The following is a 17,989-nucleotide window of genomic DNA, read 5'->3' on the forward strand; positions in this document are numbered from 1 at the left end:
AATTGTTATACAAACTCAAAGTACACTGTTTCCATTTTATTGGGTAGACCTGACTTATACTAATGCCGTTTAAACAACAGTATATAATGATTCTAAGTCATTAAAATGTAACTCTCATTTTTCGTTGAAACGATTTTAGAGAAGTCTTGCTTTGTCGGATTATATTCCGTTATTTTACATTGCGCTTTACTCTACTCCATTTATGAACAACAAAATCATCTTTCTGTGTGACACAGAATACTATCACCACATTAACGCTAATTTAGCTGGCGCCTTCGGCCAAATTAGCGACAGTGAATTTAATGAAAACCTTACAAAGTGGAAACGAAATGTGCATAGTTTACACTTAGAAGAAAGCAATAAGCAGCAGCTCTCACAGTAACGACATGTACTCACAACAGTAAATGAACAAGCAGGGCACGTCTGAAATAAGAAAACACAGCCTAGCAGAGGATGGTTTCGATCCATCGACCTCTGGGTTATGGGCCCAGCACGCTTCCGCTGCGCCACTCTGCTTGACGGTAGATGCGGTCAAAGCATGCCTATTTATGACTACCACCCCTGTCAACCTGCTTATGTAAAGAGGTTTTTTTTTTTATACGGTCTGTGGTTGTTACATCGCTCGCTTACAGTGGGAAAACGTCTTTCTCGTCAAACATTGAAGATAGGCAGCGATATCCCCTAAAAGAGTATGAAGAATCACTCTTCCGCCTTTTTTCTTCCAAAATAAAAGCGTTCTAACACTTCCATAATGTGTAGGAAAGAATTATTTACAAAAGACAATTAGCTAACCCGCAACCAGCAACGCTTTAAACTACACTGTAGATAATGACTATTTACGATAATGGCGACAATGACTATTGAAAAAATCAAGCGTTAGCGTTAGCTTGATTCTTTCAATAGTTAACTCCAAGACTTTTATTTAGAAAAAGGAAAGGGAACTGTCTTTTCCTAGAGTGAGGGTGTTTATAATTCACAACAAAATCTAAACGTCCACATCAACCTTCCAAACTCTGCATTATTTTTGGTCTGTGCTGGAAAAGTCAGTCACAAAACAAAAAAGAAAAAAATATGTCACATAGTTCCTTCCTATTAGGAACTTAACTTGGCCGGCTGCTAGGTTAAAAAAAGAAAAAGGGGGACCAGTAGCTCTGTGATTGGTGATACTTTTTAGCTTAGTTATTAAAACCAACCAAATTCTGCCATTTAAGAGACCGGAATTAGATCTGACTGTTAATAGTCAGGTAAAAACTGCGTGCTTGCTTGTTGATGGTTCAAATTTTTATAGTGCGTTTTAATCAGGTTTTTTTGGTCAGAGGTTTTTAAGAATTTGTCTGTGTGCGTGATGTTGGCTTTTTAGTGAACAGGTACATATATTCTTTTTCCGGTTCATTACACACCAAGTCCTGGTCCAGGACATATGAGAACCATTTTACAAATGTTGAAGTCCTTATTTCCCAAAGTCCCAACTTCCAGAAAGTTTTGACTAGACATCAAATGTAAAGTACAGTACTTTGAGGAGTGCTTTGTTTCTGTAATTAGTTGTGAACAGGCAAGCATGGTCAGTCAATCTCAATCCCTGCTGTTGTCACAAAAACACCATACACTGGCAGACACTTCATCTGTTTACAACACCATTATAATGACATACAATGCTCAGTTAGTGCTCTCGTTTTAATAGGGCTTCTGCAACTTTTGAAGGTGTAAATGTGGTAGATGGCGTGGCAAATTGACAAGGGTGGTATGGTACATCTATTAAAAGTAAGAGCCCAACAACGCCACCTTAAGAATTTCACCCAAGGAATATTAATATAAATTTAGACTGCATTAGCAAACCCAAAACGAGGGCACTCAGGTTCGTTCAAAGAAGGAAGTGCAGGAGACGTGGTTCACAATTAAGAAAAGATTACACATTTTATTCATGTGAAATTGAACAGTAGCAAAAAGTAATAAACTAAAATGACTAAGGTGCTGAGGCTTACAGGCTGTGGGGAGGGTTCAAACGGGGGCCAGGAAGTCCAAAAAAACAAAAAAAACAAAAAAAAAAAAAAAGGAACACCCCATTCGTACGTGCCATACACACAGCAAACGGTGAGGCGAAGGAACCTTAAACCTCAGAATCACACAGCATACGAAGACACCACCACCCGGGACACCACCACCACCACCACCACCACCTTCGGCCACCAGAACTAGGGGAACAAAGAAAACACAGTTAAAAGGGTCACCAACCAAGCCAAACCCCAAACAACAAAAGCAAAAAAGAGAAAAAACAACGACAAACTCAGAAAACAATATTAATTATGAGATAACTAAATCGAATTTCTTCTATACACAATATCAGCCAAACGACACAGGTAGCTCTGCAATACGGTTAGCGGCTTCTGGCCAAAGACACTAAATTAAACAATAAACAGAAACATTCTTTCACTAAAGAAAAAAAACAAAATAAACCACTATCAAAACCAAACTACACCAAAACGGGAAAGTTAAAATGACTTTCCGCGCGCACCTAACCACACAGGAAAGAAAACGGCGACCAACACTGATACGGAGAGAAATGAAGCGGCTAGCAGGTAGCAACAGGAGGTAGCAGCACACACCACCAGCAGCAGAAAACAACGGGTCGGCAGAGCAGACAAACAACACTAGTGAAGCAGCCACCGGTGAAGCAGGAGTGTTCCTGTACTTAACTTTATTGTCCAGGCACCCCGAGCCGTGTTTCCAGATCGGCGGACGTCTTCTTCTAGGAGGAGGAGGAGTGAGGACCACCAGGATTAGCCGCCGCCGTGGATGAAGCAATAAACAGGTGCCGCGACGAGACCATAGACAGGCAGCGTCTACCTGCACTCGGACCATAAGACTCGGACACGAGCGGAGATGCTGCACCCCGGAAGTGAGCGGACCTCGAGCCAGGAAACGAGAGAGAGCACGAAGAAGGAAACCAACCTCTTTTTATATCCTCGCCCCCTACTCTGATAGGTTAATGAGCCTGGCAGCATCCGCATAATAGACTCACCTGCGTTTCACAGCAGTGGCGGAGCACGTCTCTACAATGGGAACAGGCAACTCACAAGATACATAAGACACAAATTTCTGGTCTTTCAAGTGCGTCTTTGTCATCTGTACCGTTGTCATAGTTCTCTTTTTTGCTTCAGTAGTGTGCGTCTGTCACACTTAGATCTTCAGTGTTAGCTTTCTGCTTTCCAAAGTATAGATTAAGTGGGCTGGTTTAAAAAAACAGTGAGTGAGAGCTGAATCAAATAGATTAAGTTACCAAAATTGCAGTAAGCTGGTGCTAACATTTCTGTACATAAATGTGTATAAATGTTCACTTTGAACAAACAAAAGACTTATCTTCTACCACTTTAGTCCAAACTAAAATATCTCAGGTTGGATTGCCATGGAACTTAGTACACATATTTATATTCATATTCCCTAGAGGAGGCTGATCTTTTTTTTCTTTTAAATCATAAAGCCTACTATTGATTCTTTAAATCCCAAGAATGATCTTTGCATTTGGACCTTTTCTCAGTAAACATGTACATCTGCGTTAAATGCTATGTGTATGCAGAGGTTGCTTTTTGTAAGTCGTTCAGTTAGGGCTGTATGATTTATAAAATGTCTGCGTTGTGAAAATCAAATCATTACACCATGTACAAAAAAAAGGTAAAAATGATACTCACACTCAGGAGTTATGTTTAGGTCAGATTTTAATTTGTCCAGCATGGTAAACATTATACATACCATGTGGGTTAGGATTGTCACGTTACCATTCTAACTTTAGCATTTAGCTAATGTAAGTTCTGTAATTACTAAATCACCTTCTCCACATGTTAGACTGTTTCCTCTTGGTCCAGGTGGTCCAGGTGATCCAGGGTTCCCAGGAATTCCTTCATACCATGTAGAGCAGGTAGAGAGACATTAAACACAATTTAAAGTCCATAACCCCCCTAATAGCCCAGTGAGGATTAAATGCTCAGAACAAAAAAAGTGTTAGATGGAAGAAAAAGAGAGAGGCAGCTCTACTATTCTCTAATAATTGGTGAGACATACAGGTTTGACTTGAAAGTGTGAGGAAATGTCATGTTATCTAAAAAAGTGTGTCTTCCAGTGAGCATGAACATATAAAGCCTGTAGGTGGTGTTTCATGATAACACATCTCCCTGTTCAAAGGGGAGGTGCCAGAATTCAGACAACAGATCTGTTCAGTATTCAGAAAGTGTATTGGTGGAAGGATGGTTGTGGCGCAATTGATATTGCTTGGTGAACCTGGGAATCCGGGTGGCCCACGTGGCCCACATGGCCCAGGTTCTCCAGGAGCTCCAGGTCGCCCAGTATCTCCTTCGTCACCCACAGGATCAGGAAGTCTTGGAAGCTCAAGGGTGCCAATAGAACACTCCAGGCAGAGGATGCAAAATAGGAAACACGCTTCATCTTCTAAATGCAAGACTGAAATTTGGATGAAAAATAGTCAAGACGTTTCTTCTTTACATGCAGACATATTGTTACATCGAAATTTTAAACAATCCAGCCAAAGTGTAGCAAATTAAATCAAAGCTATTAACTTCACAGAGGATATTCCTCTAGTAGTTGCCTGCTTGTTGTAACACAGTGTTGTAATGACATTTTCAATGCAACTGTATTTTAAAGTTATTGAGAAATTGAGATGTCAATAATATTAATCGAGAACTAAATAGTGCCAAAACACAAAGAAACTCACTAATAAATGAGGAGTCATATGCTGTCTGTGCTGCTTCTTTGCTGCTTCCAAACAAAAATGGTTGAGACAACAGTTAAAGAATATGAGCAGTCCTGTCCAGAGGAAATGAAAAGCAGATGAAAAGTCTTTTCAGAGTCAAAGAGCCTCAATCCAGTCTGAGCTGTGAATACAGAGCCTAGTAGAAACAGACTTCTTCTTCTATGTAATTTCATTCAGACGTCAAAATTTCAGCGTACTAAAGGCTCGTTGCCTTGCTCATTGTGATCAGTAGTATTCCACAAATCATTACAAACTTTGTCTGCCAAGCACAGGTGAATTAATACATAGGCTTTCATGTATATTCCCTATATACAAAAGGCCAGAAAATAGTGGGAACACATTGAACGGCCATTTTCTTGCAAAGGATTATATTTATGGATACAGATTGGTGAGTTTGGTGCCACTGAGGGCCAGCCGTAATGGTTTACCCTGGTGATCTCTTTTTTCATTTAGGTGGTATGGTATAAAGACTCAAGGAAATCCTGGTAGCCAGTAGGGGACCATGTGACAGAGGATACAGAACAGGAAAAACATCCTCATCTTCAGGATACAGAACATCATAATAATTTTTGGAGTTAATTTTTTTTATTGTTGTGCTTAATTAGATTACAAGAAAGGGTAATATTTTCTAATACAAAGATGAGATGAACATTACTCATGTAAATGTTATTGATAACTTGTCATTGTAATCACTAATGCACATCACTGAGATCAAAACTTTCTGATAATCTGAGTAGAATTTTGGTCTTTTTACAGTATTTGCAAGAGTTAATGTTTGTCTTATTTTTAGGCTGCATCAGAAATGTTGTTTCAATTGGCAACCATTAATTCATAGTCAATCAAATGAAAATATTATATAAATAATTAGAATTACAGTTTATTGGAAATTAGACATGTCTCCAGTAGTTCCCAGCTTGCTGTAACACTGCAAAACGGATGGCATTTTCATTGCAATATATACGGATGTGCTGCAGCAAAATTTGATTTCTAAAACTCAAATTCTAATCCCCCATCTTCTGTGCAGCACCAAGTATTCTGTTGTCAAGTCATTAAAGGGCCTTAATAACACAACGTCCTGTACCAATAGTAATAAACTGAAGGAAACTCAGTTTATTATTATTGGTACAGGACGTTGTGTTAATGATGTTGAGTGTAATGTTTCCTTATTTTGACTGTTTCACTGTGGCTCGTTCGCTTGAAGTTTCACAAAGCAAAAAGTATCACAAAGCCACAACAGCAGACAACTCTAGCACAATTTTAATGCGAATTGGAAATTATCTGCATGATGATGAACAATATAATACAAATAAGGAGAAAGATGGAATTGAAGACTGTGGCGCAGACGTTGATGCAGCAGGCAGTGGAGCTGTACTGTCGGGCGCCATTCAGATCTCCAGCCACCTTCCGGTCTCTGGCCTGGAGGGACCAAACAACACTGATATTAAAAGTGGATTCATACATGCACAATTGAATAGACAGTGAAAATGAGCATATTACCAAAGTTGCTTTTCTTTTTCCTCTTTCAATCACTCCCTATTGAAATACCCTCTAAACAATTCAATAATTGGAATTGTTTAGCTGTACTGTAATCTTTATTTAACATTATTTATTTATAGACCTTGTGTGTTTATAAGTTGTGCACCATGAGGGACCTCAGTGAGGCTGAAGGACACCGGCAGAGCTATGAAGGTCTAAGATATTGATGCTGTTGTATGTAACCCATGATATTTTTTGGTTTGAATGATATTTTGCTACACTGTATTACAGGCGAATCCTGAACGTTAACTTCTCAGCTGACCTATGATGACCCTGTTTGTTGTCTTATGTCTGTTCTATGTGTACTATGTTTATTAAAATAAAATTTAAAAAAAAAAAAAAAAAGTGGATTCATAGTCATTCACAGCCTCAAAGACTGCCAGCGTTTAGCATAAGCTCAGTCTCCTAATCTCCTGCAAAATGCGATTGCTTTTTCCCTTGTCCTTCCTTTCCCACATAATCATTTTGTCTCTGATTCTGTCCACCAAAGTTTGTAAAACATTCAAAATATCTGGTCTTTTTTTCTTCACATCTGTAAATGGTTTTTTAATGCTTTTTTTAAAAAAAATATTTTCTTTCAGTAGTTTATACATTTTGATATTTGAACGGTGCCCTTTCTAAATTATTCTTGTCATTATCTTAGTTTGGTCTGCATCTTAATGGACCTCAAAGAAAGATGGTAGAGCCTTCACATTTTTGCTAACTCTATCTTGCCACTGACAGTGATGCTGAAACTCTTTTCCCTTTCTTTTTAAATAAGCAGTAAAGGAAAATTGGCACACAAGTGGTGTAATTCATAAGAAATTCAGAACTGTCCCCCTAGAACTTACCTTGATGGAGAAGATGAGAGCCGCCAGTCCGAGGCAGAATGAGTTTAAGTAGACAAAATTGAAGAGTGACCAGATGATGTGGTCTTTGGGGGGCTCAGTGGTGACATTCACAGCAGTATACTGAACCACTGTTTGTCCTCCAGGGTGGCCACCATACCCCTCCACCTGCAATGGGACATCCTGAGCGTGGTGACCTTGAGGAATCATTGCTGTCAGCTCAACTGTAGTTTGGAGCAGACAAGAGTATGCATGGAGGTTTTGTTTTGTAGATTCTGGGGTTACCACAGACCTACTTTTTCAACCAATGGCAAATGAGACAAAAGCAATTTGACCACACTTGGCATATAGAGCATAATACATGACCTTTTGCTCCGCAACCTAAATATTTTGCAGATTTCATTCAAAATTAGAATGTAAAAAAATAAAAAATAAATAAAAGTAGAATTTCACAGTGGGTCCTTCTCCAAGACTGAGGTCACAAATGGCAAGGCCAGTGGACAGTTGCATACTTTGCTATGCATTGTTGCGTTAGTAGGAGAAGCTGTCAGGTAGTGCGTGATTATAAATGCTTCTCGATTGTTATTTTAAACATGTAAGTTATTTGAAACTACATTATTTACAAAAAAGTGTCATCACTTTTGAAGCATCTTCAACCACACAGACAGTGGTGCTGGGCAAAGACTCCTAAGGCATATATATATATATATATATATATATATATATATATATATATATATATATATATATATATATATATATATATATATATAGCACTCTGTATACATATATACATATATATACATATATACATATATACTGTCCAACCTTACCATAAGGATGCAAACCTGCTGTAAAACGGCACATGGAGCAGAGGAAATGAAGACAAATGAAAGCTGTTGCTGATATGCTTTGTTTACAAAGTAATTAATGCAGGCACAAAGTACACCTCATCTGAAAGACTGAACATTAAAAAAAAAAAAAAAAAAAATCAGTTACATTCAGATCAAGAACATTTGAGAGTTTACAAATACATAACAATAGCAGGTTACATGGACAGTGATATGTTTGATTTGAATTTGATTTGCATCCTTCTGAGGAGCTTTGTGGTCTCTTCACAGGTTCAAAGTGACCCACCCGATAAATTTAAACTTGAATTTGAAATAACTGGATTCCTCTGAAAACTTTGTAACACTCTGTAAAATGCCATTTCACCCTAAAGAAACCACAATGGGAGAGCATTTTTGGGAGGTTACTCAGTTTAAAAATGAATACTATTTCAAATCAGAAATTATTAGTCAATGTAGATGTACTGCCAGGTTACACCTTCAAACATATTGCTAGCAATCACACATAATATACAGTCTCTTTCTGAGTGGCTATGTTGTTCACAATGAAACAGAGCAAATCATAGATAATTTCTGATTAAAGGTTAAAGTCACCTGTATTCTGTAGTTCTTAAACCAAAAAAAGGCACAGAAGAGTGTTTTAGTTGTAAGAAAATGTCCCATCGAGAAACTTGCTCTTTAGGAATTGCATGTGATGTGATAAGACAGACACACACCAGAGATTTCTCATTGCTGTTTCTGCTACTCTGAATTTAAATATCCTGTTTTCACATAATTAAATATCATCAGTGTTTCAGTCGAGCATGAAGAAAACTAGCCAAAACACATTGGCAAATCATACTGAAAAAAACGCTACCATTAGCAAAGCCACAAGTTAACAAACAAGTCCAGGTATTTTGCCGTGTTGAACTCAGACATATTAAAGCAGCTGTCAGGTACATGCCAGGCATAACATCAATTTTTTCCTTCTTTTTGCAAATGTTATTTCAATGTTGACAGGAGGAATTATTTTTAACAGCTGGATTACTTTTCTTTAAACTTAAGCTAAAGAAAAGAGATGGATCATAAAAACACAGTAGCATATAAAGAACCTGAGGAATTATTGGAAACAATCATTGCTCATTATACTACTTGGCTGAAATGAATTCATGTAATGCCATCAAAGCAATATGCATATAAAGCTGCTGTTCAGTCAAGACAAATTTACCTCATCAGGTTTTTAATCACAGATCACCAGCTTTGAGAAGTTTGAAGAAAATTAATTGCTTGGATTGAATTCAAATGGAATAACCCCAATCCTGACGCTACAAGGTTAGTATTTCAATCTTATCATGTAATCTTGTTACTGGTAGTAGTAGTTGGTAATCACATAAGTGCATTTGTTCTCAGAGAAATGAGGGGGGCTGCCCCTGTCAGAAATTGAAGGCATCACATCTTGGAGGACGCAGCGATGGCTGAGGCTCCTGGACGGCTGTATACACGCACAGTTGAGCTCTGAGGAAGAGAAAGACGGGATCAGCTATTTTCATGTACAAACATCTGCTGCATAAAAATGAGCAATAAACTGGTGTAATTATGAGATGCAGACAACAGAAACAGAAAACCAGTTTTTCAACTGGTCCCCTGTAATGTTATTTCATGATAGGCACTGGGCATATTGCTCTGAATTTATTAAAACTTGGAAAATAGTAATGAAAACTTGTGTGTTAACTTAGCTGCGTTTACCTTCTGGGCCTCTGCATTATACTTGTTGAGTAGGGTCTGAACCCTGTTTCCGTAGTCTGGATGGACAGCCTTCAAGTTTTCAACCTGCAGGAAGAACCAGGCAGTGAAACTTAAAGGCAGTGAAAACACACTAGCTTCTCAATACATGTAAACTACTATCTACTGAAATGAGTTTTTTCCTCTGTGCTCTTCTCACTGGTTTGAAATGTTAGAAAAATTAGAAAACGCTGCACAGACTTTGTGCTTCAGTCAGGATTTAGCAACATGCGATGCGATGAGAGTTGGTGGACTGTTTGATCACGGTTAACCAAATCTGATCAAACCACACCAACATTCAGCATTAGCAGAGTTATAGATATTTACTGTTAGAGAAACTTCCTTGTGTATGAACGGTGCCCTAGAAAAACCTTAACACTGTTTTTCACCTCCATAACCACAGGCTTCCTGGAACATTTGGTGTTTCAGAAGCTATAGCCTGCGGTTTAATTGTGTGGCAAAGTTTATACATATGGCACTGTTCACACACAATGAAATTCAATGTGCTTTAAAGAGGCATATAAATAAGACATTACGAAGACATTAAAACTGCATTTAAAAGAAAATAAAAAAAGAAACAAAATCAACAGCAACCAAATAAATAGTTAAAGATTAAAAAGTATTGAATCTGTTGGAAAGCAGCAGTAAACAAGAAACGTTTTAAGCACAGTTTTAAGACACTTTTAGCAGACCTCAGGTACTCAGGAAGCTATATTATAGATTTATCAAAGCACGACAGCATGAAAGACTGAAAGGTGAGATAGACTGTGGTGCTTGCACTGAGTGGATACTAGACGGTGATGTGGACTCGCCATGCGTTTCTGGATGAAGAGCTGGGCTCCCTTCAGGGACCCTGCCATATTCTGGCAAAGTCTCTGGCGCTCCTCTTCATTCAGCACCTGGGTGTAGAAGGCACGAACCTGCACCAGAACACAAAGACAGGCTGAAACACTGGTCAAAGTGGATCACACAAAAGTGAGTTTCAAAGTTTAAGAAGATGTTTTTAGTATTCAACCACTGACTGCTGGCCTTTCTTAAAAAGTGTGTGAATAAATATATGTAACACACCAACCAAAAACACACTCTTATTTAGCTCTTAAGGGCACAAATGACTTGGCCACAGAAAAGTGTGGTGTTGTAGTTACCTGTGTGACATTATCTTCATCTGCACTATTGTAACGACCCACATCCGGAGACACCTTGAACTTGGACTCCATAAACTGAGGCTGGGTCTCTGGGGCACTGAAGCTGTTAGGATAGTAGTTTGGAGCTCCACCTAAAAGCCACACAGATTCGGTTTGATGAGTATGAAAATGATTTGCATCATATTCTATGGCCTCTGCAGAGTCACCAGATCACAACCCAACTGAACGCCTATGGAGGATTTTGGACTCAAGTGTAAGACAGCGCTCTCCACCACCATCCTCATCAAAACATTAAAGAGGGAATATCTTTTGGAAGAATGATGCTCCATTACTCCAGCGGCGTTCCCAAGACACGTAGAATCAATGCCAAGGCGCACTGAGAGACCAAATGGCGACATCCTCTGGCCAAACCTTGGTATTGCATTTGTATGGTGTGATTAAATCCAAGACTGACCCCTTTTAAATAAAACCTACAGCAGAGGTGTCCAAACTGTTCCACAAAGGGCTGTGTGGCTGCAGGTTTTAGTTCCAACCAATCATGAGCACACAGTTTGACCAATCAACTGTCTGAAGACTGACATCAGTTGATTAAATGAGTCAGGTCTGGTGTGCTGCTGCTTGGTTGGAACCTGACCTACAGGTAGGTCTATGGTCTTAGACACAGGGGCAGACTGACAAGCCCACATCATATTAGAAAACAAGACGTGAGTATGACATAACAAGGCCTTATTTGTAGTGGTGACATAATTTTTAGCGTGATTATAATAACTAGTCTCAATGTTCAATGTTCTGACAAAACAATTGTCCTGTGTTTGTTCTATCATCATCATCATAACCCCTGATGCTGCCAGAAACTGCAATACAGTAATATGGATACACATTTTGTATAAACTAAAAAATACACACACACAAACAGACACACAGGATGGACTATGACTTACCTTGGTTGTCAAACATGCACATCGGACCATCACGCTGGTAGTTGGCCACACGGGCCCTGAAAGGGCAGTTGACGGGGATCTGCAGGTAGTTGGCTCCCAGCCGGTGTCGATGTGTGTCTGGATAGGAGAAGAGACGACCCTAGACAAAGGCACAGGGGGAAAATCAATATCAAGCATTTATTGATTAAAGAAATTGGATGACAGTGCACATTTTCACGTGGAACGTGCCACAAATAGTTGTGTGACAAATGAACAGTTCAGTTCATTTGTCAAGTTCACTCCCTGGCTCCTTCCTCACTCACAGCCTTCAAGCTGTCCATCCAGTAATCTAAAAAAGCAGCTCGGTCGGAGTATAAAGCCAGCTTTGAGTACTTTACTCATTCATTTAGTCCAGCTTTAGAAAAAAATATCCAGGGGAAATCTGTCGTGATGTTACCTGCAGCATCTTGTCGGGGCTCGGCTCGATGCCTGGTGGCATGTTGCTGGGGTCAAAGGCCAGCTGCTCCACCTCTGCAAAGTAGTTGACTGGGTTCCTGTTGAGGACCAGTTTGCCCACAGGAATCAAAGGGTATTCTTTATGAGACCAAACCTGAAAGAGAATACTCCATTAGCTGAAACATACTGAAGTGACACCCAGGGAAATATCTGTCATACAGGTAAAACCTTTTTCAGCAGCACCCCATTTAATATTTGTATAAACATTAAAAACTAGACATGTGAATGCTGCCCTCTCAAACACACATATCACTGTAACATAGTCGACTAATGAGCCGACACAGCTTTCTTTTGTTTTATAGTCGATTTGTTATTTTGTTTAGTAACTGATGGATAGTGACATTCACTTACATTACAGTACATTTCACAAATGTGCCTTTGTCATTATGAGTTCAATAACCTGTGACACACCTGTGATAATATGAACAATTCCATGCAATGAACACATTTAAGCAGCAGGTTATAATGCGATTGCATTTAGTGTATTTTTACAACCGCAGGTCTCAACTTTATAATCCAGACTGCTCTGCTGTGGAGGGATGCTGTACCTTGGTAAGGTCGAAGGGGTTGAACTGGAACTTCTCGGCCTGCTCAAAGGTCATGACCTGGATGTAGAAGGTCCAGGATGGGTAGTTGCCATTGGCAATGGCATTAAACAGGTCTCCAATTGAATAATCTGGGTTGGTGGCTGCCAGACGGTCTGCCTCCTCCACTGGCAGATTCTTTATTCCTTGATCAGTCTAAAAAACATGAAACATAACTAAGCACTGGCAAAACCCCATGGGGTAGATTTATAAAGTTAACCTGGGCTCAAACTGACCTTGTAGTGGAACTTGCAGTAGACACTCTCTCCATTGGCATTGACCAGTTTGAAGGTGTGAGAGCCATAGCCGTTCATGTGACGGTAGCCATCAGGCAAACCTCGATCACTGAACAGGAAAGACACCTACACAGAGGATACAGGACAGAAGACAGCACACTGACATGTTTCTGTGGCAACTTATGTTGACGTAAACCATCAAACTATTACTGGAAGCATAATTACAATGAGGCACATCTTTGCAAATAATGTAAGAGTAACAGTGAATTGCAACATTAATTTACTTCAAAATATTTTGCCTATTTTGTGGAGCCATCAAATAATTAATCTTCCTTTTGTCAAATATTCCTGTGTACACTTGACTTGAGTCTATCTTCAAGAACAGCCTCAGGCTCAGCAGCAGCTACCTGATGCAGACTCTCAGGCCTCAGGCTCCAGAAGTCCCACACCATGTCAGGGTCTTTCATGTGGGTTTGGGGATTGCGCTTCTGGGAGTGGATGAAGGACGGGAACTGCACAGGGTAAAAGGCACAGGTCAATGTGATATATTACAATAGGAATTACTGGTTTGGTTTACATGTTTGTTTTTGGATGCATTAAACTGATGAAACTACTTCTATAAACTGCTTTTCTTTGCATGTTTGAGAGAAAATTAGACTGTTAAGCTATACCATTCTACCCTTCATCTGTTACATGAGTGCAAAGCAAATTGTGGCTCATACATCCCCTACGCCCACTCACCAGCAGGGCGTCCCTGATGAAGAAAATGGGGGTGTTGTTGCCTGTCAGGTCCCAGTTTCCCTCCTCAGTGTAAAACTTGACGGCAAAGCCTCTGGGATCTCGCACTGTGTCTGCTGATCCCGACTCTCCAGCTAGAATAAAATGCAAATACCAGATACCAGATATTTTATTCAAATGTTAGTGATTGAATATGTCAGAAATGCACAGGATATTGGTTGTTCAGATAGTAACAGTTCTTAATTCAAAGTAATCAATGACTAGTTGATCCAAAGGAAAAAATAATTGACAAAGTCAGTTGATCATTTATTTGTGAAGGTACCCAGCATCTCAAATGCAGCTTTTCTTTTCACTACATCAGGGAAAAAAGCAATGTAATATTTTTTCACCTCCGTTCACTGAGTTTCCCCTGACGCTGTGAAGAGCCGCCCTGAGGAGGCCTGCCTCCCTCTCTGAAAACCTTTGCCCTACATTACACTAACTTGAACTGAATTGAAATTAATGTTCGGAGCTGTGATCTAGGCTGATAAAATTTGTGCAATTTCCCAAAACATTTTTGCAAGAGGCATCATGCATCTTCCAATAGCACTCACACTAATCATAATAACCATCTGAGCCAATGCGTGTGCCAAACTAACATACTGAGGGCACAGCCTGCCTGTTGAGGAGAGATATCCAGTGTGGCGACACTTTCATACAACCAACAACCATAAAAGTAGCCTATACTTACACTACAGGAGTACTTATATATATATATATATATATATATATATATATATATATACATAAAAGTTTAAAAGATAAAGAAATCCATAATGCAAATGTTGTGTGGGAAAAACTATTAAAATACATAATAAAATTGAAAACAATTCTAGATATTTTTGATGTTAGGAGAAAAAAAAATCTTACTTGTAATAAATAAATATAAAGTATGAATCCTGGTTAAACAGGTTGTTCTTACCCACAGTGGAGAAGCGGATGGCGATAGGTGTAGTCTTGCCGACATGCTCAAACACCTTGGCCTTGCAGTAGCGGGTGATGTCGTGAGTCACCTCAAAGTAACCAAACGCCCCTGAGTCATGGAGGAAGAAATATAAGTCGTCTTTTTTATATCAGCTTAAACATGTCTGGTTCAAATATTTGTAGCTGACTGCTCAAAGTGGTTGGGTGATACTGAATATCACCAAGCACTGGAAAGAATACAGCTCCCTCCATAGTAGGCCAACTAACATAGTTTGTTCAAGATCTGCCCCGTCTATGACCCTGATATGAACAGCTTGCAAAGATTAGCATCTGACTGGAGCTAATCCATAAACAAGAATCACCCTCATTTGCTTTTTGCCTACTACTCAGAACTGGTCTGATATTACAGTACACTAAGCTGAAGAAAATGGTTAAAAACAAGTTAATTCTCCATGAGAAAATTATCTCAACTGGACCTTGAGTTGACAATATTTTGTTGCAAATCTTTGATCCTTTTATTTTACTTTTGTGTGAGTGTTTATTGATACACACATATAAATACATATTATTATTGTGATTTGGATTGTGAAACTTGCTTCAGAAGAATCATTGTAAATTGAAGTGATGTTTTCTTTATTACAGGTGGAGGGGGGTACAAAAATAAATAAAAACAAAGGATAAAACATTAACTTCCATGCTCAACAACTTTTTGTTATTAAAGAGTCTTAAGTTTGTGTCTTGCAGGGCTAGGTATCAAATAAGGGTGAACGGTGGAAACATTATAGAAAGTACACTGGTAAAAACTTGCCCTACAGTATGGATTTTGACCGTACCACGCTGACCGGCAGAGCCCTCACAGATCAAAAGTGGAAATGAAATAACTACACCAGTGGGAGGCGACAATACACTAAACTGTGCCTTGGAAAGGAAAACATTCCCCTGAGACTCTGTTGTCATGCACCAGCCCATGCTGCTTTGCTTGGAAACTAAGAAATGGCTGAAAGCACTACACACAACAAAGAAGAGGAGGAGTTGGCTAAAAAAAGAGAAAAGGACCGGTGCTACTTCCGTTACATGGACATGGTTTGGGTTTCAAAAGTCAGACAATGAGCAGAAAATGAAAATCTGCTAATTTTGTCAGATGACAGTGGTTGCAATGGGTGGTAATACAACCAATTTTTGTGTATCAGTTCAAACAGAAACCCATATGAATATATTGTTGATAGGACTGATTGTTTTGGTGTCTATTTTAGGAAAAAAAAACTCTGGTATTCTGCCTGGCATTTTTATCAAAAACTCTTCTAGCAACACACAGCTTTGACCCTGTTTGGCTACTCGTACTGGTCATTATTGTTTACATTACCATATCCTGGTGGAGTACATATTCAGTGTTTACTGAAGGAGGAAATGGAATAAACAATTTCCTTTTTTCCCCAATGGGAAAATAATCAAGATATGAAATTTCTTGAGATTATTGAGAAATACAAAAATGCTACAGTAGCACCTTTAATGTATAAAGTCAACCACCATAGAGACGACACACAGCCAGCTACAAGGAGGAAACTGATCCGTGCCCAACACTCACCTGCACCTTTGGCGTGCACCACTCTCTCTGGGATTCGCTCCCTGTCAAAGTGGGCCATCTCATCTGTGAAGACCACATCTTGGACCAGCAGAGGGCCTCTTGGTCCTGCAGTCTGCAGGTTCAGCTTGTCTCCAACAGGATGGCCAGCTCCTGTGGTCAGCGTGTCTGGCCTCTGATGTAAAGATTACAGCATTTAAAACAAACAAACAAACAAACAAGCGTGCTCCTACACAGGATGCATATGTTACACCAATTACAAGGAGCTTCATGTGTGCATGTATCACAATCCACATTTTAGGTCCTGCTGCAAACAAAGCACAATTTATTGTCTTTAAAATGTCACCCAAAGTGGAAAATTACCAAACAAACACAAAGATATTCAATTTAAAATAAAACACAAATAAAGCAGCAAATCTTCACATCTGAGAAGCTAGAACTAGAAAATATTTACAATTATATCTCAAACTACTACAGCTGTTGTATCTGTTTTTTTAATTTTTTTATTTTGTTAAAACCATTGTGTGTATGTGTGTTTGTAGGGCATGTCATACAAGTAAGCAACTGTAAGCACATTTCTGCAACGTGTCACGACACTGATGGTATTAAACCAGAACAATATAATGGGCTGAGATCACATGAACTACCAAAATAAAACTGTCCCCCCTTCCTTATTTTAACAGCTGTACAAATAATAATAACAATAATAATCAGAAGGTGCACTTTGCTTAGCGCGTGTCTTATTAAAACATTCAGACTGCCTTGGATGCGCTGCACAGATGTTCAAACAGCAAAAAAAAAAAAAAAAAAAAAGACTGAATATACTGAGAATACTGCAGCGGTTGGAGGGACTTGGCTTAAATAAGGGTTGCCTTTTAGGTGGCACTAGCTGTTTTCTCTGAGGTGCTCTGGTTACATAACAAACAGGGTTGAAGTTCAGCCACAAATATGCCCCTGGACAATGACCTACTTTATTTCTTTACACTGAATTTTACTCACCTTTAGGGCGTTCAGCTGTTTGAGTGTTTTTATTTTACTTATTTATTTAGTTTTACTGAGAAACCGTTGGTGGTTACTTGCGGGATTTCTCTGAGAGGCCAGTTTAGCTTGTAAAGTTAGCATGTTTGCAAGGGAGCCAAGTTACAAGAATTACGATTATAAACGGTCGCCAAACAAACTGCAAAACCAACACTGAACCACTTAGGGAGACTTTATTATGAAGATATCTGCAGATTCAGGCTTCGGCGTTGAACACTCCCTCGCCCACCAAGCTAGCAGGTCACCCTAAACGACCCCTCACCCATTTATCTCAAGAGAGGCACCGCTGCGCAGCAAAAACTCTTGCTCAAAGCATGACATATACGGACCTGAGAGCCCCTGTTCTCCTTCCATATCTTCATTTGATCGGTGGTTTTATCTCTGCTGTCTGCCATCTCGACGGGTCAGCGCTAATGGACGTACGGACCACACACTGTGCAGGAGGTGCTGCGCAGAAAAACGTTATCTTTGTATCCCGATGCCTGAAATTTTCTTCCTGGACTTTGCTCGGTGTGACCCCGCCCCCCCGGCGC

The 17,989-nt window shown here is 39.4% G+C and overlaps 1 protein-coding gene, 1 long non-coding RNA gene and 1 other non-coding gene across 3 annotated transcripts; all 3 read right to left on the bottom strand.

Moving 5' to 3' along the window:
• Positions 1–444: 444 nt before the first annotated feature.
• Positions 445–516, bottom strand: trnam-cau. The gene has a single exon. It is a non-coding gene; the product is annotated as a tRNA-Met (tRNA).
• Positions 517–6,001: 5,485 nt separating this feature from the next.
• LOC121182436 lies at positions 6,002–7,259 on the bottom strand. The gene is made up of 2 exons (XR_005894116.1): positions 7,129–7,259; positions 6,002–6,173 (listed from the first exon to the last, which is right to left on the bottom strand). It is a non-coding gene; the product is annotated as an uncharacterized LOC121182436 (long non-coding RNA).
• Positions 7,260–8,024: 765 nt separating this feature from the next.
• Positions 8,025–17,943, bottom strand: cat (catalase). The gene is made up of 13 exons (XM_041038931.1): positions 17,786–17,943; positions 16,422–16,593; positions 14,835–14,945; positions 13,877–14,007; positions 13,543–13,647; positions 13,136–13,261; positions 12,864–13,055; positions 12,257–12,409; positions 11,821–11,959; positions 10,880–11,010; positions 10,547–10,654; positions 9,699–9,782; positions 8,025–9,467 (listed from the first exon to the last, which is right to left on the bottom strand). The coding sequence occupies exons 1-13, from the start codon at positions 17,849–17,851 to the stop codon at positions 9,402–9,404; spliced, it is 1,584 nt and encodes a 527-aa protein (XP_040894865.1). The 5' UTR covers positions 17,852–17,943; the 3' UTR covers positions 8,025–9,401.
• Positions 17,944–17,989: the final 46 nt, after the last annotated feature.

Source organism: Toxotes jaculatrix, chromosome 5 (genome assembly GCF_017976425.1).
Source record: "Toxotes jaculatrix isolate fToxJac2 chromosome 5, fToxJac2.pri, whole genome shotgun sequence".
Taxonomy (NCBI): Eukaryota; Metazoa; Chordata; class Actinopteri; family Toxotidae; genus Toxotes; species Toxotes jaculatrix.

What these genes read in the sequence shown, in the direction of transcription:
- cat (XM_041038931.1), bottom strand. Translation starts at nt 17,851, where the DNA reads ATGGCAGACAGCAGAGATAAAACCACCGATCAAATGAAGATATGGAAG. An exon ending in GCCCCGACAAGATGCTGCAG is followed by an intron (nt 11,960 to 12,256) that starts GTAACATCACGA and finishes GCCTTTGTCTAG; the next exon opens with GGTCGTCTCTTCTCCTATCC. An exon ending in ATGAAGATAATGTCACACAG is followed by an intron (nt 10,655 to 10,879) that starts GTAACTACAACA and finishes GTTCTGGTGCAG; the next exon opens with GTTCGTGCCTTCTACACCCA.